This window comes from Rousettus aegyptiacus, unplaced genomic scaffold (assembly GCF_014176215.1).
Source record: "Rousettus aegyptiacus isolate mRouAeg1 unplaced genomic scaffold, mRouAeg1.p scaffold_m13_p_2, whole genome shotgun sequence".
Taxonomy (NCBI): Eukaryota; Metazoa; Chordata; class Mammalia; order Chiroptera; family Pteropodidae; genus Rousettus; species Rousettus aegyptiacus.
The window spans coordinates 147,385,654-147,412,273 of NW_023416295.1; the positions used below are offsets into that span (position 1 = coordinate 147,385,654).

Here is a 26,620-nt window from a genome sequence, read left to right on the forward strand (position 1 = left end):
TATTTACACTATCTCATTTCTTCTTTTTTTCATTTTCAGATTTTTCTTCAATGGCTGACTCAGGTACTTTAAAACTTCATCTTTTCTATTTACTTCTAATAGCAGTTTACAAAATATATCATAACAGAGACATTGGAAATATGGATTGAACTCCAGCAATTATCAAATACAGTTAAGAAAAGCATACAAAATAATATATGTTTCATATCCTTATTAGAAATTTCATTCTAAACATTTCAAAAAGCCCTAGAATTTATAACAATAAAGCCAAGTGAAACTTTAAATCTGAAATAGATGACTATACTATTTCCTTATAGTGCTGTTCCCTTTCAACTTCTTTTACTCTATTAACTGACTTATTTACTCTGAAGAAATTTTATGTACTGCATATGTGGCCTAGCAGTTTTAATTTCTCAGTAATATTATACAATAAATAGGTGTTTACTTTTCTGTGGAGATTTTTTAAAAATAAGATTTTGACATTATATTTATTTTACTATATTTCATATATTTGTTTACTATCTCAAAAAGTTATATTATGAAATATAGCTCAAAAACCACTGCTTGATTTTTTAAAATAAAAACATTTAAAATATACCCATTTTGAAAATTTTATAAAGTGTAATAATTGAGTACCTTTAATGTATGGGAAATTAATAAACTTTAAGATCAATAAAATTCTAGACATATACTTCATTCTTAATATAACATTAATTGTTAAAACATAAAATAATAAATCAATATATTTATATATGTGTATATATATGTGTATATATGTATATGTATATATGCGTATATGTATATATATACTGGCACTTTCAAATATCTTGCTTTGTGTGATCCTGGCAATAGTTTTCAGTTTTGCATTGACCCTCGCCTTCATGATTCCTGCTCAATCTCATGAATTTGTAATAATTTGGATTTTAGAAGGGAAAATAGCTTGGGACAATCTTTATTTGGTCTTATGCTGACTCCTCAGGGGAAAATTGTCTATGTGTCTGCTGTGGAAGACTTTAATTCTCCTCTACAAAAATGGATTTTTTCTACCCATAACAAATTTATCCCAGGTCCTAAAAGTCTTACCAGGTACTACTAGCAATTTCTTTTTCCAAGTTTACAGCCTCTTTACTGCCTAATATGTATAGGCAGTTCTAAGGCCAACTTGGAATGTTTAGGGTATGATTTATTTGAGGTTTTTATTACTCTCAAGTCTATTTTTTTTAAGTACCTACTCATATTCTTCCACCTAATTTAGCTCTCAATTGTGCCACAGTTCCCTTTTTCCCTAAGGATTTCTTGTACTGGGTGCCAAGGCTCATAATAAGAAACTGAGTGGGAGAGCCAAGATCCTTCTGATTCTCCGTCTAATGTCTTTTCTATTCAACTGTATTTAAAACTACCCAAGAGTAAATTATCCAGCTATTTTCCCAAAGTGATATAAGCTGAGGACTGTTTCTAATTTTCATTTCCCACTCTGGTTCTTCTTTTAATCACTGCAGTCCTTAAGGAGCCTCAATGCAAGGATAGACATAGAGAGAAAGAGAGTGAAGGGCTAAAACTCACAGCAATCAGCAATTTAAGCAACAGGACTCACAAGTAAAGGTTTTAACTTTGGTTTATAACTTGGGCTAGAGATTATATGTGGCTGTCATTTTTTGCCATTTTTACCCATGATGAAGAATGATTCAATCCAAACTAGTTGAATTTAATAGCAGTACTGCTGCAACTTACATATGGTTTTCCCGTAAAGGACAAAAATCTCTTCAAAATGAATTTCACTTCTTCATAATGATAAAAAAGTTGTATCACTTAGATTTTGTATCAGGACTTTTATTAGGACAGTGAAATTAAGAAACACTAAGTTAGACAGTGGAGAAAAGTATACCTAGGTAAGAAATTTATGAGTATTTTTAGAACAAAGTGAAAGAGTAGGATCATATGCTATTCCTCATTTATTTTGAAAATATTTACTTATTTATTTCATAAAGCAAAATGACAGGATTCTTGTGAGATAAGCTCATAAAAGTTCTTGAAACTTTCTTACTGATGAGGATTTCAATTTCATTCCCCAACTCACTTAACTAAGAGGGAAGTAGAAGAAATAAAATTTGACTGGAAGTTACAAACAGTAACTGAAAGAAAGAAGACATTTAAGAATGTCACAATAGAATTTTGGTAGTCATTCTATAAAAAGGAAATCATGGAGCATTAACTACTATGACAGTAGTCTTAGCAAGGTGTATTGGTAAAATAGACATCCTCTCTAAAGATATACAATGAGAACATAATTCATTTTCTTAAGCAACAAATATTTAACTATAATTTGTTATCACTTATCTGTTTTGCTGCTGTGGAAATTGACAATGGTCAATATTTTCAGAGGAAAATATCACTCACCGATGATTTAAAATTTCAAACTTTAGGAAATGTTCATGAAAAACATTTGGTAACATCCTCCTGTGGTGGTGGTTAGAAGTTTTACAAAAGTCCAGGTAATAAGAGGAAGTAGAATTACACTAATATGTGAAATACTTGTTTGCTTCTGATTCTCTAGGTTTATTAGTCTACCAATATGAATAGGGGAGAAACCAATTAAATATATTTTTAATCAAGAAAGCAAGAAAGGTCAGCAGTTATTAAATTCTTATGTTTTGAAAGGCTTCCATTCCTCTGCCAATCTCAGAATGGTGCTTTATTTATATTCATGGCCAAGATCAGGAGAAAATTCTAATATTACTATCATGTAGTTCAATAACATGTAATTATTTTTTAGTCATTAGGTCATTAATAAAATTGATGCAAATGTTTCAAAAAAACTGAAATCATAGAGTAAATGTTCTTACAATTATTGAATTCATATAAAGTATGCTATTTTTATTCTAAATAAAAATGACCAAACATAATAGTTCACTCTAAAAGTGTCTCTCTCATGATTATGTTTTCTTCAAAATTCTTTCTAGATTTTTACATTATCTTACTTTTAGTTTTGGTAATTCTGGCTTTTAAGTCACTTTGTAAAACTAGAATTAATATACTAAATAAAGCTTATGCCATTATTTTTATGGAGGCATAACTGACACATAACATTATATTAGTTTTAGCTCTGTACTGAATGATTTGATATTTGTATTATTGTGAAATAATCACCACAAAAAGTCTAGTTAACATCCATCACCATATAGTTACAATTTTTTTTTCTTGTGATGAAGACTTAAGATTTATTCTCTTAGCAACTTTTAAATATACCATACAGTGTTATTACCTATAGTCACCATGTAGTACATACAGTACATTCACATGACTTATTTATTTTATAACTGGAAGTTTGTACCTTTTAACCTCTTTCACCAATTTTGCTTTCCACTCACCTACCCCCTGACCTCTGACAACCAGTAGTCTGGTCTCTGTCTAAATAAAGTTTAAATGACCAAATATTTAACATATCGAGGTGTTCTTACAATGATGATTTACTTTTTGATCTGATCTTCTGCCTGTCCTATAATGCTAGGATAACTGGGCTGGGAGAAATCTAACAATCATTTGCAAATGTCAAGTTGGATATCCTTGAATTAAGGATCCCAATACTGATTGATCTCCGTCTAGGTAACAATCAAGCCTGCCTTTATTCTGGGTTCAACTCTTTCCATTCAAAATCATAAGGGCAGGCATCACCTCAAGTCACTGTCCCCATTTACATTTAAAACTACACTACAGGACTGAAGCCTAATTATCTGATGTTAATCTCTATACTGTTCTACATTTAAAACCATATACCTTTTATTTTTAAAGCTGGCCTCCGACCAACTATAATTGATTGGCCTTTCCTTCTCCCATAATTTATAATTCCTTTTTGTTAAGTAACTTCTCTAAGAGATGTGAAACCAAGAGCATTGCCTAACCTGGATAAAGGTGCTTCATGCAGCTTGATGCTGGCACTACGATCCCGTCGTACTGGGGCAGGCTCCAAAGTCGGTAGACCTGTGGCTGAGGTGGTGGTTGTCCAAGTCGATGAAACTCGTCTCAACAAACCTGGGGGCAAGCTCCTTCTCAGGCGCTGGGAAGAAGGAGCATTGATTTTACTACCAAGCAAATTTTATATCACTAACTTCTATGTAATATAATGGAAAAAAGTTTTTTAATTGGAAGTGAATTTATGAAACTATATTGGTTGAATATCATCTATCTAAAATGTAGGTGCTCATACATATTCAATGAGAGAAACTCTGAACAAAATGAATAAATGTTATAACATTTTGGGATCTTCATTTCAATGATTACATAAAAATGAGATTATGGGAATGACAGTCAATTACCTTTGGGATAATTTTATAGTTATATTAGTTTAATAGAATTTACATACCTATATTATAGTAGTAGTTATGAGCAGAAGTTTTTCCTCAAAAGTCACTTTTTTGGGACATGGATTTAATTTATGTCATTTTGTACAATATTCTCTACACCAAAGTGGTTACTGATTTAATTTTAATTTCTTAATTTACCAATGACAGGAGATAGTGTAAGAGTGTGACGCAGAATGTACCACCTCTCTTGTGGTTAATGTGACTTAAACAGGCATATGAGTACTGTCGTCAGTCCCAACCCCTCCTAATGGAAGACTTTCCTGATAGACCTACAACTTTCTCTTTATGATTTCTTCTCCTTCCATATCCCAAGCAGGATATATGGTATCATCGACACTGAGACAAGATTCTGGGATTACCAGGATGAGCATCAGCATGCTAAAAGTGGTCTTAATCTTAAAAATTAAAGTGAAGGCATTCTACTACAACTGCAACAATAGTTACAATAGGTAGAAACTCAACCCATTTTTACTTATGGCTAGCTACTCCTAGTAGACAGACAGACCATCTGAGCACAGTTCCCAAAGATGCAGTCTGCTCTTCTGATGGTGGTAAGAACTTCTGTGAAGTAAGGTTTATGGCACCTTGGGATTTAAGAATAGCTCGGATACTAATAATTCCTAACATCTCTTAAAGATCTGAATATGCTTCTATGAAGGTAATTCAATAGGAAGAGAAACAAATCAAGCACTCTAAACACCAGGATTACTGCCTATAAATCTGTCACTGACTTCATGTCTATTTTGAGACCCAAAGGAATCAGTTAATTGCTCTCTATTCTTTTACTGTCATATCATGCTGAGACATACCTTTCTCAGAGAAGTAGATGTTGAAACTATGTAAATATACAATTGACAAAGTTGTGTGAAGAATACATTCCCGAGTCAAGAGACTCACAACAGCAAGAGCACAGATGTTACTGACTGACCACCTGCTCAAGGGGGCGGCTGGTGGTTGCCAAACAGATAACAGTGGAGGTCATTCCAAAGACCGCTTCAATTCTGATTGGATTTTTTTAGTCTTTATTATGGCTTGTTTTCAACTAATGTGAGGTATAAACTGGGTAAAGGATCTAAAGTCATCTTTGACTTTAAATAACCCCAAATCAACTAAAACTGTTCTGATTTCAAAACTCATTTGGTTTGGGAAGCCATGAGGGTGCTGTGAAGGATATCATACTAAGAACACAAAGAGTGAAGAAACCTGTGTTTCAAAAGGCAATGAATTTTAAACAGAATCCACATAAGAATAGGAAGAGAGATTTTTGTCTGTCTGTTTTTTATTTCACTGCTATAACCTTATCCCATGGTACAGGACCTGGAATATAGAAGTAAAAACTTCTTGAAAGTCTGAATACAAAAAGGTAACATAAAAAAGTAAAAGTTTAATTTACAGAAAGCTATCAAGCATAAGGACAGAAGCCTTTATGTTTAAATTCATTACTTTAGTCGCCATGCTCAACACATTTTCACTGAGACACTGATATGAGTCTGCATATTGGTTTTAAAATGACAAAAGACCTAGAAGGCAAAAGAAAAAAATTTAACCTTTGCAGGAATGCGTCATTAATACCTACCTTGGGAATAGCCAACTTGTCTTTTTCAGAGCTTTCTTCAGAATCAGAACAGGTATAGTTTTCACTGAAGGAAACAACAGGATTCGCTCTGGGCTTGTGAATGGCCTGGAAGGTGAGCTGGGTGCTGAGCAGGTTGCTCACTGCCCTCAAGGATGTGCAGACATTGGGGGGCAGAGAAGGGTCTGCTAGGAGGTCGGTAATGAGGCCGTGAGCCTCACCCATCACAGCAATATCCACAGTAATGCTGGTTCCTGAAGACTGAGACACCAAACAAAGGAATAGTCAGGTAAGAAAAGGCCTGAAATAAAGGTGCAGAGAATAACATTGGGCTTTTTTGCAAAATGGACTGAGTTGGCTCTTTAGGATTGCAGTAAAGTGATATTCAAATCACATTTCTGTTTCAAATTTTGCCAAAATTTGCCATGGCTTTCACCACTTTTGTGTTCATGGCACAGTTTGAATGCTAGAACTTGGGGGGGGGGGGAGGCTATATTTGAAGAGGTAAAAAGATACATATTAATTTAAAAAAGACAAAAATTTTCAGAGAACTGGAAAAAACTTCATATAAATTACTCCTATGAGGAGCTCAACATTATAATGTATATCATTTAGAAATTTTATTTTGAAAAAAAAAACATTATTAATATATTATAAAATTATGTTAGCAATACTTTAATATATTTTAGCCTAGTATGTGGTAATTATTCAACTCGTATTAGAGACAAGCATAAAAAGCAACTCTATTTGTGTTCGAATTCCTAAATTGTCCCACTTCTTGTGGTTGGTAAGAATAGAAATTTTAGTAAGAGAATTCTGTGACACATCTGCCAGACTATCAGATTGAAAGTCATTACTCTGTATTTGCTGAAGAAATGAAGAGCATAAAAAACAGAGGCCAGGAATGTTCCCCACACTGCTGGTCATGCCAGAACACAGGCAAGAAGGTGAGAGAGCAAGGGAGAGCATGGACACAGTCAAGGCCACGAGGGTGGATGAAGTTAAAGACAGCATGCAGAGGACTCTTAATATTGGCATGTTCCCATAATATGAGGCATACGGAATCTACATACTTTTAAATTTCATAACACAGCGATTAGGGTGCAGGTATGGAATTACGCTACTTACATGCCAATCCTGACTCCCGACACTACCACTTTCTAGCTGCCTGATCTTTGACAAGTTACTAAGCTTTCTGTGCTGTGATTTCTCCATATGAAAATGGATATACTAACGGAAATTATTTATAAGAATTATAAGAATTAAATTATAAGAATTGTAAGAATAATTAATTATAAAAATTATAAGATAATATATGTAAAGCACTTAATATTGTGCTGGCAATTGTAAGTGCTCAATAATGATAATGGTATATATAATTATTACAATAATATAATTCTGGAGTTTTTCGATATGAGGCTGATTAGTTTGGCTACGCATTTGGAAAAAAAAATAAAGTTTAACCATTCTCTTACAACAGACTTAAAAATAAACTCAAAAGATAAAAAGATATAAATGTATAAAATTTTGTGATTATTGAAAGAAAACATATGGGGCTAATTTATAATCTTTGAATGTTAAAAAAAAATAATATGAATTTCATAAACTGTGAAGGAAACAACTGCCAGATCTGACTAAATAAAGATATAAACTTCTGCATAAGAAAATATACCATAAGCAAAGGTAAAAAACAGTCTGTGAATAAATGTTTGCCACATGGAAAAGAAAAAACACATCCAAGTAAAGAGCTTCTAAAAAGTCAATGAAAGACAAAGTTGGATATAGAGAGTGAACAGACAATTCAAACAAAATGGAAATAATCAAACATACAAGAAACTACTTGCCTCCAAATATTTAAAATACAAATTAAGCGAAAGTTGTTTTTAACATCTTCTCAAAATGGCATAATAATAGAAAACTGATAGCACGAAGTATTAGTAATGATTTAGGGAAATGAACAGTGAGTAAAAAGCAAGTCAATATTTTTGGAAGGACATTTTGCTAAATCTACCAATTTGTTGTTTAAATGTATATATCCTATGATCCAGCAATACAATGCAGACATCTAATCTTTCAGAGAAAAACTATAAATATGTAAAAATATAAAGACAAAGACATAAAGAGTACAACAGAGCTCAGAAAAAGATAACCAAAGAATGTAGCTAAAATGCATATTGATAGAGGAAAATGTTAAAAAGGAAGTTGCATTGCAACTATATTATAAAGTGGTATGTACTTGTTTAAAACATTTGGGTAGATCTAGAAATGATTACTTCTTGGTCAATTACTCATAAACTATTGTTTAGTTGGGGGGAATATGTCATAGAAAAAGTGAATATGTATTATTTTTTATAATCAGAAAATATGTTAATAATGAAAACACCCAGAATCCATGAAGGTATCTAATCTTATAACAACTATAAGTAATAGATAAATTTTTTGTAATCATATAGAAAAGTTATGTCTTTTACCACTGGAAAATAATAGTAACCATAATAATAATGGCGGCGGCTGATATTTATTCAGCATAAGTCTACAAAATAGTCTTATTAACTTCATTTTTATTAGTAAAAAATATTGCCAAAATCAGAATCAGATAGCTGAAACATGAAAACTTCAGGCTGCAAACACAAGTCCTCTGATTCTACACCTCAAGCACTGAACCAATACATTGAAATAAATACTGAACTTTTTCATTTTACGATCCTAAACGTTATCTGTATTTAATGCTTTATTTAATCATTGGCCATGTTTTTCTCTGTAGGCTTAAATACTTATTATAAATCAATATAAAAATTTAAATGTAATATTAATAGTTTTAGGATGTATAATTATGCATATTTCACATATATACCTGCATTGTTAACTTTAAAAATGTTCGTGAGAAATGACACTGAAGTATGTTAATATTTCCTTGTAGAAACATGTATTCAAGTGCATCTCTAATTATTATGCTTCTGAAAAACTCAGTGTGATCTTCTGAAAGAGTAATATTTATCCCTATCCATGTTGTTCTAATAAAGTTCACCTAACCAGTCACTGCACTGTTTCCCTGAAAAATTGAAAATTTAAGTCATACTTTGCTTTCAGGACATAAATTTTCAGACTTTCTGACAAGGAAATCACTAGTTGCTACTCTAATAATGAATAATTAAAGAGGTTTTCTCAAAATATTCTGTGTGTAAAACTTACAAATCTGAAAGTAGAGCATGTTCACTGACAATCAGAATTTTAATCTTTAATGAACTATTGGTGAGAGATCAAGTCTTTCTATAATTTTCTCATTTTATGTCTTTTTATAGTGCATGTTTTCTTTTTTAAAGTAATATAATTGTTTCTTATATACATAGAAAAACTCAAATATTAAAAATTCTTGAAGTAATTTAAAAATAGAAACAGAAATGAAAACTCATCCTTATAAGTCAATATTAGTATTAAAAACAATTTTAAAAATTAGCACATTATATATTTTGATGATACTTATGCTACAGGTTTTGTGAAAGCAAAGGTCTTCAAGTGAAAACAGAAACAGTATTCAAATCAATAAAAAGCATATTATCCATATTGGAATTTGCTAAGAAATCAAAGTAAAAACTTTTACTTTTGAAAAACTCTCCCTACTATAATTAAGTCAGGTCTTTGCTTTATTGGTTTTCTGATTCAAGAATAGAATTGCATAACAGTCAAAAGTTGTATAACACATAAGAAGTTATCATCACTTTTTGGCTCAAATAACTAAAGGCTTCGATGAGGTATGGAATCTAAAACCAACAGTCAGATTCATTTGCCACAGAATCGCCAAGACTAACCACACATGAAATGCTGAAAGACTAAAGGACAGAAGATTAGCTATTTCAATAAACAACAGGCAAGTAACAAAGATGTAGGCGTGTCTAGTGAGTCACATATAAAGAATTTTAGGGGAGAGGGTCTTTGGTAGATGGTAGAGTTTTTTCACATATGAGACAAAGGAGTGACTCACCCAGAAGGCAGTTTCACACCTATTCAACTTTAAAAATAATATAACTAAATTTCTAAGTATACCAAGTAATACTTAGAAATATTTTCTTTAATGTGTGAAATCTGAGATAGTGATAATAAATATTCAAGGTGAAGTTTATATGAAAGTTAGTTTAAAATAAAGTCTTAAGCTAACAGCCCGAAATCATCTTTGAGTGAAATAATAATGCTAAGCATAAAACCACAGTTGAGTCTTTTTATGGTATGAGTGATCAAACAAATCTTTTCCTTAAAAAAAAAAAAAGTAACCAAGCAATATAAAACACTCTACTTTGCAGGCTCTCCTTATAATAGAAATATTTATATTTAATATTTAAGAAAATGCAAGTATAATTCCCCAGATACTTTTTAAATGACAACTGACATTGGAATGCAATCTTTAAATGGAAATTTAAGTTGATAAACAGTGAAGGAAAGTACAGTTTTATATCTCAAACAAAAAAATAACTGATTTCCTTGGCCCTAATATCGATTTCTATTAAATTACATAGGGGAGATACAACTGTAAAGATTAATAACAAAATGATAACATACCTGAAAATTTTTCAACTCAGAATGCTTCCAAGTATCTAAGTCATTTCCACTGTAAGGAAAAAAACTGCCACTGATAGTCATATACAATGAAGTATGGGTATGGTGCATATAAGAAAGATGACTTGTGCATACAGTTAAAGAGAAACGGCCTTGGCTCTTCATCAAAAAATGTGTGAAAGCCTGCATATTAACATGTACTAAATTAAAAAATATTTTTAGAAGTATGAAAAACATGTCAATTTATTATGATTCTCTGCTTTAAAAATTTCTTATATTAACAAACCAACTACTGGTTCTGATTAGTAAATGAGTTAGCATATGGGCTGCAAAAATGTACAAGTGCATATTTTCAGCATGTATGTAATTTGAAGGTTGTATATACAAGAAGTTGGAAAGAGAAGTTTTAAAGAAATGGCATAAAAGAGAGGAAATTCTAAACATTCATCAATATCAAATATTATTTTATGAGATAGTACATGGGGCCTTTAAGAGCACAAGATCTAATATCAACTGCCTGTGTTCATATTTCAGATTTAAAATTGGGGATTTGGGGAAATTCATCTATCTTCTTAACTCTTATTTATCATCTCACAAAAGGGGGTAATGATAGTACCTATTATGCAGTACTGATGATTAAATGAGATCAGGCACATAATGACCTCAGGAGAGTGCTTGGCTCACAGCACATGTTTGATAAATAATTGTATATACTACTACCATCATCATCATCATCATCATCATTATTACATGGAAAAGAATTTTGTATACAAAAGGATGCATACTGTGCATGTATGTTTGTCTCCTACTTATATTGGGCCAGTAATTTCTTTATAAACGAAGGTAGCATAAAGATATGATTTCTCTAACGCCACTACCACCACCAAAACAAATAAACAAACAAATACTTTGACTTCTTATTATAGGTATAAAAAAAGTCATAAGACTGTACTCCTTACTCTCATATATTCATCACAGTTCTGAGATTAAATTTAGGCTCTTAGAAAGTAATTGTACAAAAGTCCTGGTTTCAGTTAATATGGTTGATTGCATTGGTATGATTTATAACACAGTATGTGAAAGCAATTCTAAAAGAAGGCGTCTCAACTCTATTGTTGGAAGTTATTATTTTTTTATTTTTTTATTTCTATTTAGTCATCCTGGGAGGCACGCTGGAGGCAAACAGCATGGGAAGAACTTTCTCAGAGTGAAAAGGGAGTTGGGATAAGAGAGCAATAGACCTTGTAAGGGATGACACATAAAAGGAAAGAGTCATTGGGACTTTTCTTACCCAACTTTGATCCTCAATGCTGGGAAAAGATGTCTGATGGGTTTTGGGGAGCTGTCTCCTCCTATATCTCTAAAGTAGTTTGCCACCCCATGCCCTCCAAATCTTTCTCTAAGAGGCTGTCGCTCTGTGATATTAGGAAGAGTAGAATATAGGTCTTTAACATACTAAATTCATTTGGAAGATGAGCTGAGTTCAATAAGTGATCTTTGGTATATTACTGGTTCTGACCTCAGAGCCAGTAAAATTGCATATGTGTTTATACTTTCATAGAATCCATTTATAATTTTAGACTTGAAGTTGGTTGGGAAATTTTTAAAAAATGAAATCATGTGAAAATTTTGCAGTAACTCATTGTAGGCTGAACCTTGGCTAAATGCCATCCCAAAGAAGCAGATGTTTGCTTATTTTAATTTTCTGGCAGGGAATATGAGTTTACATCTGAATTTTCTCCTTAAGATAAGATATATGTACAGTAGGAGAAAAACACATAGGGCCCTTCATCAAACAGCTTTCCAACAATAACTCTGTTGACCAGCCCCATTGGAGATGTGAGACACAACAAACTCCATCAGTCACCAGAATTCTTTACTTCCTTCTCTTCTGATGTTCAAAGAGCATTCCATGTCACCAAATGGAATGTAGTACATGCCGTTGTGTCCTTACATATTTCACTATAATCTATCTGCCAAAAAGTAAAAATTTGTTAAAAGTCCTTCTGTTTATGCTTCCTAAGTACCTTTTAGACACTAGCAAATTCACCCAATAGCCTCAAAAATAATAATTATTGCATTATTATTTTACTATTTAAGAATTGAAACATATTTAGTCAATTATGTACTTTAGTAAACACTTTTATCTCTGAGAAGATAACAGCAGCCTTTGGCTTCTAGGCTGGTTATCTCCGTTGCTTCTAATTAGGAAAGATGAGGTAGCAGGCAAAGTTATGAGGAATTTAGTTAATGAACTGTTCCTGTTCCTGCTCGTGCAAATGAAGGTGGGAAAGTTTGGTTAAATATAAATTGCTAGGTAATAAAAAGCATTATTTCTGTTCACGGAAGAAACTGGATTCTCTGAACACACTTTGTAAACATTACAGGAAAAATCTGAAATAAGTATGAACTCATAAATTGGTGAATTTTGATGGTCTTCTGTTTGTAATATTTTAAGAATCGCTATTAAACTTGAACTTGAGGTTTCTATTTGCTTAGCTAAAAACAATTTCAGCGAACAACAGATGGCAGTATTCTGCCTTTTTAAAGAACTCAGACTGTCTGAATATCTTTTTGAATAAGTGATGGTCCCTCACACATTTAATTTTTTTCTGTGAAAAAAAAAAACTAAAAAAAAAGAATAACTTACATAAGACTATTGATAGAAAGTAATGAAATATTTTAAATTGTGTTATATCTCTCACGATCATTGTTAAAGGCAAACTATATTTTACATCAAGTAAGAATTCATCTAAGTTTCAAACATTTCAGTTCTGTCATTTTTCTCCATTTTTATAGGATACGCATTGTAAACATCACCTATTTTCATACACAATTTGATTTAAATTATTTTTTTTCACATGCAATTTCCTACTGTGATTAAAACATTCATAAAACAAACAAACATTAAAATATGCATTCTAACACAAGTTTTTTGAGCCTTCATCGGCATTTGTTTTATCCACATTGTGTCATTTAACTCTCCTCCCTTGTGCACAATGGGCACTTATCTATAGTACTAATTTGCTTCGATTACTGCTGACCTAGGAGATCTTCTCTGGACTACTACAATATCATCCAAGCCAGATGAATTTCTCTTTACATGAATTCCTCTTGGGGAATTCCTATATTTCATATCTTGAAGCACCCAAAATTAAAACCAACAAAAACCTGACAAAATTTTGATTGTCATTTAGGATTCAGAATTGAATTTCATTTAATCTATAAATCAATTTTAGAAGAGTTGATGCCTTAACAATATGAATTATTTCAATCCTTGAATTTAGTATTTCTCATCTTTTATTTAGTTTTTCTTGATTTTCTCTCAGTGGTGCTATGTAGATTTCAGTGTACTAAAATCTTGCACCCTTTCCTTAAATTGATAGCTACATATTTTATTTTGATGCTATTAGAGATGAATTTTTTTTTTCATTTTTCTAATCTCATATTGTTGGTACATAGAAACACAATTGACCGTATGCTGCAATCTTGGTAAATTCACCGTTTAGTTCTAGAAGCTTTCTTTGTCTTAGGAATTTCTATGTACACAATTACATCAGATGCAATTCAATCCTGATTCCTAAATGACAATAAAAATTTTGGCAGGTTTTTAACAAAAAGTATCAAGCTCAATCTGTATATGCAAATGCAAAGGGCTTTGAATAGTCAAAATAACTTTTTGAAAAGAAGCAACTTAGAAAATGCACACTACCTGATTTCAAGACTGACTATAAAGCTCCAGTATTCAAAACAATGTGATATTGGCATAAAGATAGTCTAGATCAACAGAACAGAATAAAGAGTGTGTAGATAGAACTACATTATTTATGCTCATGAAAAAGAAGTCAAAGTAATTCAACAAGGAAAGGATAGTCTTTTCTACAAATGAAGATGAAACAATTAGACACAAAGAAGAGAATGAGCATCATATACAAAAATTTACTTGACATGAAGCATAGACCTACACATAAGAGCTAAAATTAAAGTTTCTGAAACTTTGCTATCCCATAGAACTATAAATCAAACCACAAATTTGAGACAGATATAATTTAAAAGTTTTTAATAGCCATTGTTTTAAAAAGTTAAAATAAGTGAAAAAAGTTGTAATATTTAATTTAACCCCAAATATTCAAAATATTATCATTTCAGCATGTAGCCAACAAAAAGATTATAGATAGAAAACAAATGAAAAACCCTGAGAGCTGTAACTTCAGAGAAGCCATACATCTCTGACCAGTTCTCAGATATATTTACAGAACCTCTCTGTCATAGTACTTGTGACAGTTTTCAATTCAACTTTTGGTGTGTAATCATTTGATAGAAGGTTGCCTTTTTCTCTTAGGCAGAAAGTGTGAGCAGGACAAAAGCAATGCTAATTTTCATTCACCAGTTTAACCCCAGAGCCTAGTCTAATATCTGGTACTTTTAAGGCACTCAATGACATTATAAATGAGTGAAGTAATAAGTAGTATACTCTAAACCTCCAAAAATAAGTAAATTTCTTCTTTCTAGTTCTGTGCTTTAAAGAAATGTAAAAAGAAAAACAAATTACAGTGTCCAAGATATTTTCTTAAAACAAATAACTAAATTTTCAGGAAGCCACCCTAAAACATTCAACCTTTTAGCACAATTTCATGTTCTAATCTTAAATTTAAAATTAAATTAAAATATTGAGAATTGCTGCTGGAATACTGGAGTCATGAATAAAAATTATATTTAACAAACTGATTGTGGAATAAGTACGATCCAGAAAATAGTGAAACTGCCAAGCGGAAGTAATAATCCTGATGAAAGAAGGGAACTCTACACATTTTTCTATAATTTGGTACCTATATGAAAAGAGGATTAGTGTATATGAGAGAGGATTTTCTGGGAAAAGAGAAAATCTTTAAAGAACTGTAGGTAGAGAACAAATGGCATTTGGGGAACAAAGTTCAGGTGCAGTACTTCAGGTTGAAAAGGAAGTGCCTGTGTACACTATGGTGACTATAGTAAATCGTACTGTACTGTATATTTGAAAGGTGGTGAGAAAATAGATCTTAAAAGTTTTTATCACAGAAAAAAATTGTAACTATGTGTGGTGGCAGATATTATCTAGACTTGTTATGGTGATCATTTACAATATACACAAATACTGAATGTTGTACACCTAAAACTAACATAATGTTATATGTCAATTATAGCTAAGTAATCAAAAAGAAGAAGAAAAGAATGTGTCTTGAGAGGTTGAGAGAACACATCATGAGAGAAATTTAAGAGCCTTGATGAACTGCTAAGGGCAATGAGAAACCTTTGCAGGATAGTGACATAGTATCAGTATGTGTGGTGGAAGAAGTCAGGATGACTTTCAAACTTATGGCAATGGGTAGCTAAGACTCTTTCCCTAAGATGGGGTCATAGGAAAAGGAAGAAATAAGGTTTGATGTAGATGCTGAGATATTCATCTTTCAGTAAATATGTGATATTCGTGGGATGATGCAAGATGCATATCAGGAGTGGCATCTGGACTGGAAATACACATGACATAGATATGGACGTTTCAATAACGCACCACCACGGAAATGTATAATGAGAAAAGATAAATGGACTGAGGTCAGAGCCATAATCAATATCAACATTTAGGTGTCAGGGAAAAGAGAAACTTGCAAAGGAAAATGAGAAGGGACAACTGAAAACTCTAGCTGTGGGATTGAATGATGGAGGAAGTGCTTTTGGCAGGATGGGAGGAGTGGTCAGCAGTGACCAATGAATTTGAGAGATTAATAAATTTGGAAAAATATCCATTAGTTTAGTATCCGGAAGGTCACTGGAAACTGGAGAAAACTGTTTCAGTGAAGTATTAAGGCATATTGCAATAAATTGAGCAAGGAAAAGAAGACATAAAAGTGGAGACAATGTAGACAACCATTTGGTAAAAACTAGCTGCGAAATGGAAGACAGAGATATGTTAGTATCTAGAGGGAAAGCCATCTCTAAAGAGCTGGTGAGCAAGTAAGCAAGTATAAATGTTGAAGGGGGATCCCACTAGTGTGAGGCATTTAAAATACGGTAAGGACAATGGGATGCTAAATAGGTCAAGTTCCAAGAGAAGAAAATAGAGCGTGGTGGTAGGACAAATATTTCACAGTGGCGGATACATGCCCCATGATAACAGAAAGAAGAATGTTTGTAGATTTGCAGGTGAGAGGTCGTAGTTCCTACACTTTGGCTTTTATTTACTCTGTAAATCATGAGACCTTGTTAAGAAATTAATGTAGATTATGTCGAGGTTAAAGATACAAAGGAGAATGACTGCTCGTGAAATTTTACATAAAAAGACTACAAAGTGAAAACAGAAGGAGTCTTGCAGATAGGAAAGAAAGAAAAAAAATTGGACAACTGGACTGGAGATCCTGGTGAGGTGGAAGAACAGGTGCAGAGCAGGTGAGAGGCAGAGCAGAAAAATATAAAGTCAGAGTATGAGGAGAGGGTTGTTTGCATGAGAAAGATGGATGTAGGATTCCATCGGTAGACTAGCCTTTCAGGTGTACAAGATTTCTGCTTTTTTTATTAGCAGAAAATAAGGTTGAAAAGGAAATATGAAGCCAGATTTCAGATGCCCATGAATGAAAGACAAAGTTTTCTAATTGTATCAGTTGGTAATTGAGTGGTGAAAGATGTCTGAGAAAGAAAATGATGCAATCGGACAGTGCACAGAGCTTGAAGAAGATTAAGGTGTGGCACAGAAGAAGACGGATTTGACCAAGGCTGCCACAACGATAAACACACGAACCCATGATACTTGCAGTATGAATGAGCAGAAAGAAAAGTGTGAGAGTAACATTAAGGAGAATCAGCTGTACTTATAAAATGATTTGATATTGGTACAGGAAAAAAAATGTATTTCTTATTGTAATTCTTCTTTACTTTGTCTAAAATATTCTCTTGGTTCCTTCTTTCAGAAGTGCTCCTGTCCTCAAAAAATAAAATGCCGATAGTTCACTTGTGAGTATACAAAATCTATATTGGGTCTGACCGAACAGTCCACGAAATGTTCTCTTTTTCATATACCATGATCATAGCCCTCTGCAATGTAAACAACAGAAATGGTGAGTGGATGATCTTAATAGCCCTAAATTGTTTTAATACAATACTGAACATTTCATAAATGTATTTTAAAAACTCAATAAATTCCAGTTTCTACGACTAATTGAAATATCATAAATTAAATAATAAGGTTTCCAAACTTATAAATAAATCAAATTTCAAAATACTTGTACACCATTTCTTTTTGGAACTCAGATGCATTTCTTCCCTAGAGAAATAATACTATAAATGATGATTAAATTACTAGGGTATCTCATAAAAATGTATACGACCACTTAATATAGGTACAGTAGCATTTTTTTCCATTGCAAATGCACCCTAAATTAATTATGTGGCAATATTTTTAAGGACAAAATATATTTTATCAATGGTGTGATTGAAAAAGCGACCATGAAGGCATTAGGAAAATCCATTTCTAGATCATTTATTCAACAAAAATTAACTGAATATCTACTGGATAACTGGTACTGTCTATACCCTATGGCTATGGAGATGAATGAATCTGGGCTGCAGCCCTCAAGCAGCTTGCAGCCTAGTGGGAAATGTTCAGGGGATTGAAAAGGATCAAAAAATAAAAGAGAAAACTGAGGGAACCTCATAAATGTATCAGTACCACTTCTAGTTATCATAAGGGTAAAAGAAGCTGTTTCCCAAAATAAAAACGGTTGTTTCTCAAAATGTAGGTCTCAAAACACCTACCTCCACCCATGCAATTCTTTTCCACACAAACTTTGAAAATGGCTGCCCCGAACCAAATCACCATTATCATCTACACCTCTCCTCAAAGCAGGGTTAAAATTTTTTTTAAAAAAGATCAATTCTTCAGAGAGGAGAAGAGTGAGAAGGGAGACAGGGACTGGTTGCAGAGATACCCATTACTCAAATATAGAAATCCCAGGTTTCTTGGCATTTCTGTCAAAATCTTTAGTCTTTAGAACTCTCATAGCTCCAACACAAAGTCTCTATCCTGAAACATGGATTTCAGGGCTCTCCAGCTTCCCGTTGCCCCAGTAAATAGTTGGAAACTTGAGGTTTCCTTGCCTCTCAGAGTACTTGAGCGTCTGCCTCTTGCCAACTGGTGTTAAGGGATGAGGTGAGCTTACGGAGAAGATCTGTGTAAAATATTAAAAGTTTGTAATACAATTTCTTGATTTTCAGAAGGTAACTCTCAGCCCTACTAATTATATTACAAAGGGAACAACTTTCAAAGTTTGAAACCAGTGCACAAAAGATTAAGTAACTTGCCCAAAGTTATCCAGTAGGAAGTGGTAGAGGTGCAACTCCAAACCAGGTATTAATTACAATGCTAAACTATTATTAGTATTTTGGGCAACTGTTTCTACATATGGTCACTTACTTTTGATGATGTGAAAATATATCTTTACCAATTTACTACACAGTTAGTTTTGTAAACTCTTCCTCCAATTAATCTTTATCAATTTAAGCTCTTATAAGGAAACTGAGAATGCATGGTATATTCTCTTCCTTCACATGTTTTTTTTGAAAATCAAATTAGACTCTTTCCAGAACTAAGTCTCAGGAAAGACCCTTAAGTTTTCTCCATTAAGAAAAAATGCGATTTATTCTTTCTCCCTATTTCCCATGCTTTAGATAAATCTTTTGTAACATTTGCTCCTGAAAAGAAAAAATGAGTGGGCTCTTGTGGAGATTTCTGTTGCTAATAGGAAAGCATCTGTCTTCATTTTCCTTTTAGGTGGTAATGAAAATAAAATTTTATAATTTATCTGTCTACAAGTCTGGGTTAATTACTTCAGTTTAAGAAACTGGTTTCAGTTATAATGTTATTACATTCATTATGTTATGAGACATTCAGATAATAAATATGATTATCTTTGGGTCAGCAGATCCCAGGAGCTCACCAAAATATTTAATAGGCAGATGTTGGGCAGGATCATGAAAGATTTGTATGAGAAGCATCACAAAATGATATCCTATTTCTCATGTTCAGCAATACTGTGTTACTGAGTAAAGGAGGAAATCGGTTAAGAAAGTAAGTCATTTGGTTACAATGATGAGTCACTCAACATTTATATCATAAATTCATTTTCGTCCTTGCAGACATAATTGCTAGTTCAGTCAATACTTCCATATGTCTTCAGTACAGTGATGACAGCATATTTAAGAAACACAAATGGGCAACAATTTGAGACTCAGCACAGATTCTAACACAAAGATCCAAGCGAAGAAGAAAAAATAACTTTGGAAATGAACTTTGAGGATTATAATATTAAAATTAATAAAAATGCTGACTAAAAATGTGGGCTACTTTTTTTTTATCCTCTTTGGGGACAAAGAGGAAGGATCTAGGGAGATAGTAGGAGTGAATTATTTAGCTATCTTTTCAGTCCTTTTAGTTTTATTTCATCGTAAAATAAAGTGATAAGAATGGAAGTATGGTACAAGAAGTTTGTTTATTTGTTTCTAAGGGATATTTCTTTTTAGGTAGTAATAAAAATTAAATTTTATCATGTACCTGTCTACAAATCTGGGTTAATCACTTTAGTTTAAAAAATTGGTTTCAGTTATAATCTTATATTCAGAATGTTATGAGACAGTAAAAATATGATTATCCCAGGTTTGATAGACCCTGGTAGTCCACTGAGAGCTATGAGCAGAGCAATCGCCAGTTTCACTCTAGTCAAGTGACTCACTTCTAAGACCAGCGCCCAGCACACTATTGATATCTATAGGCCTTTCTTGCAACTTACCACATGCCATGAACCTTGAATGTGACCTGTAATAATCAAAACACCATTCATGAAATCTTTCTGTGCAAACACATTCTATTACACATGTGTGGATTTTGTGAGCTTCTTGAAGATAAGAATCATTTTATTTTTGTTTTCTACTCCCACAGTAATTTTAACCATGCTCAGCAAAAAAAAAAAAAAAAAAAAAAAAAAAAGATGCCTAAATGAGCTGTCTTCCTTCATTTCTTCTTGGTGGAAAATATACAAAATTATTCAATCCTTTATTGAAAATTTTAATTTAGCTTTATATACATTTCAAAATATAGATAGGATTTCATAATTCTTGATTTCCTCCCTATTGTTTCAATGTAATGTTCTTTCTTTCCCCTACCTCTGCATTTTTAATCTCATCCTTTTAAAATGGACAGCATATTTTATCTTCTAACTCGTGTTTTTCTTATTATCTCTCTTTTTTGTCCCCTTCTCCTTCCTCTTCATATAAGCACACTGTTAGCATTTCCCTTAACAAAATTGTTCTTTGACCCCATCTAAGGTGCTAACTGTTCCTTTCAAATTCTAATCTATTAAACCCCTGGAAGGTTCTCCTCTCTCTTAACAGTCTTTTTAAAGGTATTTAATCTTCTATTCATGGCAATAGGATTTATGTTTCTGCCCAATAAAATAAAAATTCTCTATCAAGTGCAATCAATATCTTAGTTAAAATACTTAATAATAATCTTGATTTTGTCTTCCTTTACCCAGTACCACAGTTTCTTTCCCCTGTCTTGGCTATGCCCTGACCTGGCTTTCTCTATTCTGTCTGAGGAATAATGCTTTGCTTTACTGACTTTTCTTTAACTGTTGCTCCTTTTTTGGTGTGTCTTTGTTTTTGTTTGTTTGTTGTTGTTGTTGTTTTTCATCCTAATCTATGCTCTTCGCTTCCTGCTCTCACCCTGTGATATAAAAAATACCCATTAATATGGAGCTTCAACACTGACCATTTCTTTGGACTTTGCCCTGTGTTCTTATTTGGTGTCTGGACAACTCATTCAAGATATCTCCCAGTTATTTCTGATTCAACTTTCCCAAAGAGAACAGTTCATTCATCTCCATCTTCTGAACACTTGTTTCTCCTTTATTTCCTGTCGTGGCTAACAACAAAATCACTCACCAAAACTGGACACCTCGACTTTTTTTTTTTTTTAACTAATTTTTTACTTTCTCACCTCTAACATCAACTTGGTCACTGCATTTGGAAATTTCTATGAAGAATCTCTGTCAACTACTACTTTCTTTAAAAGCACTTTATTCTTGCCTTAATCCATCTGTCATCATTTCACATGAAGATAGCTGTACTTTTTTTCTTCCAAATTTTTTCCTACCACAAATTCAGTTTTTTTGCAATACAGATAATGTTGCTGTATTTTTTTTTTTTTTGGATGGTTTCCCAAAGTTATAGAACAAGATTCAACTTGTTGGTATGGCTTCAAGTGTCTTAACATTTAACTCTTAATCCTCTTTTCTAAGATATATTTCTATATACCCAACTGATGTCTCTCTTCCCCAGTTATCCTGTATCATCTCCCCAAGTATGGTAACACAACCCTATGACTTTGCTTACAGTATTACTTCTGTCTAGGACTTCATTTCTCTGGTATATTGGTCTAAAGGATCAAAATCTAATTTTAAAAGATTAAAACATTTTAACTTCATTCCCAAACTGATGCAGAATTAATTACTTCAGTCTCAAAACCCCCCATATTACTTTGTTGCAATATCTATTATCATATTGTGCTATTGCTAGTTTTTTGACTGCATTCTGTGCCCAATTGTGAATTTGAGGGCAAAAATGATTTTTATTCATTTTTATAATCTAGTATTCAGCATACTGGAAGAATTGAAACAATATATTTATTAAATAAATGAGTTTTTCCCTCTGACACAATATGCTATTCTCACAAATAGTTCTCAAGAGTTTGGCGAATCTTGAACGTTCTAATCAGTCTGAAAAGCGTGCCTTCGCCTGGCCCTTACAGTCAAACAAGACCCCCTTCAAGTCCTCACCACCTCCTACTGAGTATCACGTTACTTAAGGCGACTGACTGCCTGCAATAAACATACTGCCTGCAACTGACTGGCAGACACAGATTCCCATGAGCAATGAATAAAAAGGGAGTGTTGAAGAAAGGAGAGGCAGAATGTAGGAATTTCCTGTGGATGCTCTCCCCGATTTTCATTTGTCTTTGACTATGTGGCTCCCTGCTCATTTCAGGGCTCCCTATGTATGATCAGTAGTCAAGCATAGGTGCACACTTGACAGAAAGTGGCTTTCTTTGTCGTAATGACACATTCACAGCATTGGAAAATATGAGGACATAGGAAAAAAAATGAGTAAACAAAATTTGACTCATTGCTAAAATAGTAGTTTGATATCATATACAGTATAGGATTGTATATAATGTTCAAGTTCCTTTTCTGCAGTGCAGGCTGATCATTTATACTGTGAAGAAAGGTAATTCTGGAGATCTAGAGTCAATCTTTCTGTTTCCTTTAAACAAATATCTTTTGAGCTTTCCGCTGTAATCAGTGCATAAGCATCCCATATGGTCTTAGAAGATGATATTTTTTCTTCGGATTTGGGAAGATTTTTAGAAAAAGCCTCTTATATCAAATCTTTAAATAGATAAGATTCACCGCTTTTCACAAATAGAACCCACTTAAGATTGTGAATTGCCTTTCCGCTTGAGAGACCTATTGGTATCCGTGCTGCACTATTAGGCAGAAACTGAAAATGCTATAATGAACATTAGTTATGTTTGTAAGAAGCATTTACTGTGGTAAATATTTTTGTAAATATTAATAGTGATAAGGAATATTAGTAAAGAACAGCTGAAAAGGAAGAGGTCGTTTCAATGCAACTCAACTGCTTCTAACTGGCCAGCTTAAGTTTTCAAAAGAAGCTGGTAGATGAAGTCCTGACATTTGAGAAGGACACAGTAAGCTAAAGGCAAGATGACAATATCCATTAAGGTCATTTGATTTTCTTCACTCCGAAATTATACTTTCCAAGCAAACTTCTGATACTAGTATCTTCTCTGCCTATCAATCTACCCAGGTCCCATAGTTTTAGACATACTCCATTCCCTCCTTTACTAGAATACTCCATACTCTTCCTTAATGTTATATTGTTTCCACAATCTCCACACCTGTCAACTACCATCCAATTTCTCTACCAAAATTTTAAAAAGAACAGTTAGCATTCAGTGTTATCATTTTCTCACTTTCCATGCATATTTCAATCCACTGAGTCAGGCTTCTAGAATAGACTAGACTAGCTCTTACTATTATAGTGGGTTTTAATTGCCAAGTACAAAGGATACTTTTCAGTTTCTGCATTATGGGACTTCCTCTTAGAAGTTCACAGTACTGATGACTCTCATTTTTGAAAACCTCTCTTCCTTCAACTCCCATGATATTATGCCCTTCTAGCTCTTTTCCTATCCCCCTGAACAATCTTTTTCTGCCTCTTTTGAAATTTGCCCCTCACTCCCCACTTCTCTCAACATTTTAAAAGCCATTTTCCCAGATTTCACCTCTTAGTCCACTGCTTTTTTCATTCTATAGGCTCTATATTTGCTCACACACTTTTATAAAAGCCATAACATCTCTTCCAGATAATAACTCCTAAACCGTCTCCTGCCCCAGACCTCTGCCCAGAGCCTTATACTATTACGAGACTCCTTGGAGACACACGGCATGGCTTCTCAAAGGCTAGCATCCAAGCTGCACTTTACCTAACTCTCCCAATCTGCTTCTCTGACTGTGGAATCTCAGTCAGTGCCTCCAATGTCCACCAAATCACTGGTGTTAGAAACCCTTATCATTCTCTCCTCACTTCCTTCATTTCATTGAGTACTGCCATTTTTACCACCTATGTTACTTGCCACCCTTTTTTTCCCACACTACTGCTCCAAAACTACTTACTTATGTTTTCCGCATGCTATTTTTAAATCATACATATCTTGACAAACTTCTGCTAATTTCCTTGCCCTCCACCTCTCACCACCACCTTCATTTGGTTTATTCCTATAACTCTTTACCATATAATTCTTCCCAAAACACTTTTCTGAATTATCTCTGCTCCAGGCTGAGTTAGCCACTCATCAAACTCTTAAAAAACCCTAATTATATGTCAATCACCACATTTAAATTGAAATGATTTGTTTGCATATCTTTCTTCACCACTAGCCTGTATATTTTTAACTTTTTTTCTCCAGTGCTTATCATAGCACCAATTGGAAGCATAAAAACATTTACCAAATTAGTAAATGCATTCATTTATTCACTAATTTGTTTACCCAGGTAGACTTTTCTACTCTGAAAACAAAGAATTTAACAGCCAATATGAGGTTTATAATCTGTTTAGCTATGATATGTCTCAGTAAAAGTGAGTACATGGACATTCTGGTTTATCCATTGGTCTCTCAAAAGTTAAAATGCATGTTCTCTGAAACCTGAATTCTCTGAGTAAAGTCAGTATACAGGTTTTGAGTCTGAGGGAAAAAACAAACAAACAAACAAAAACAACTCCTCTACCAGCCCTTCAGCTAGACTCATGGACTTAGCCCAGAATAGCCTGCTGTCATTGCTGCCTCTGATCTCTAACAAGGCACATACCTCGGCCATTTGTCTTAGGCATTGGAAGGTTTTACCCATGTGTCCCTGTGGTATCTCCCTTGTGAAATGTAATTGTGTTTTAGATCATGACTTGAGCACCAACGTACCAGGCCCTAAATAATTGTATATTAACTGCTTCTGATTGAAAATGATATAATTAAAGTAAGATTGGATGGTGGTTTATCTTTAAGATAGCATAATTGATTATTCAATTGATCTTTGTCATTTAAAACAAAGTGAAATCTATATGTGGCTTTATACTATCTTCAAACCATAGCATGCTATATATTCTATATTACTTAACAATCAAGAACTGATTTCATAATTAAGAGAGATAAATTAACAAGACATTATCTTTTATATCTGAGAGATAAATGACGCATGGGCTTGCTATTTCTGGACTTCGAGGAGTCGGGTACAAGTATAATATGGCGCAAATGACTATCACCTGGCGTTACAGTCAGGAATATATTGTTTTAATTCTAGTAACGTTCAGGCAAATCTTAACATGTTAGAATAGTGATAATAAATTATGACCATTGTAATATCAACAATGGCAACACTTATGCCTGGGACAAGTGCTCTGTACTGTCAAAGTGGACCGGAAACTGAACATGCAAAGTAGGACACTGCTATCAACACTATAGCTTCCCTAAGGTTTATTCTTGAAAAAACAGGAACACAAAATGTAACAGACCTATTGTGACCTGAATACTCTTGAGAGTTAGGCCCAAGTATACCCTGTGTGAAATATTTATTTCTGAATATATTTCTATTCTTGATTCTGTCTGCATAACACCTTGATACTTCCTGGGTGAGAGTGGGTGATTGACATCCCTTCTTTTTAAATTTCTATTGCCCTGCCCATTTGGATCGTGTTTCTTGATACGTTCTTTCTCTTAAGAGTCATTCTTTAATATTGGTTTTATGTTCCTTGTTCCTGATCTCTCTCAGATCTGGATCTGGTCATCACTACAAGCTACTGATCATATCTCTACCTGTGCCCCTGTCCCCTGCAGTGGAGAAAAGAGATCACAGGAAGCTGAAAGGTGCTGCTTGAATTGTTCATAATTTTTACAATCATCTCCTACATCTCCCTAAATCCTGAAGCAGAACAAGAAAATGAAATTAAAATGAAATGAACACACTCCCCAGCACTTCCAATCTTATTGTTAATATTTTCAAAATATTTCATGGCCAAGCCTTTTGCAGACAGAATCAAGAATAGAAATGTATGCTTTTGGAGCATGGAATGGTAAGAGTAACTGTATTAGCTTCATTTGCCACATAATAAAGCACATAGAAAACTCCTTTAGGTTTGCTCATCACTCAAGACAGTGATCTAACATCCGCGTTATGTGTTGCCACTAACAAAATGGCAAAAGATTTTTCACTAAACTGAGATGATCAGTGACTTAAGACTGAAACTAGGTTATACATGGAAGTTATTTTTTTATGAATTTCTAGCTCCCAGCCTCCATTTCCCTTGGCACACTATATTTCAGCATAATACACAGACCTACTGCCATCAAAATTTAGACCTGTTAAGTATGTCATACCATTGACTTCAGGTAAAAGTTAGGAAGAAAGTGACCTGGGCAACAGAGCTCAGCTCAGTCTTACAATGACAAATTATTTACCATGAATAATATAAGTTATAG

General features: G+C 33.3%; 1 protein-coding gene across 2 annotated transcripts in view; it reads right to left on the minus strand.

Moving 5' to 3' along the window:
- The window catches only part of PDE3A (phosphodiesterase 3A), a 262,706-nt gene that overhangs the window by 45,323 nt on the left and 190,763 nt on the right, over window positions 1-26,620 (minus strand). For both annotated transcript variants that reach the window (XM_016140458.2, XM_016140457.2), the window contains exons 3-4: window positions 5,938-6,195; window positions 3,900-4,054 (exon numbers count right to left, since the gene is read on the minus strand). In XM_016140458.2, the coding sequence (XP_015995944.2) occupies window positions 3,900-4,054; window positions 5,938-6,195 (413 nt within the window). The remainder of the gene's footprint in view (window positions 1-3,899; window positions 4,055-5,937; window positions 6,196-26,620) is intronic.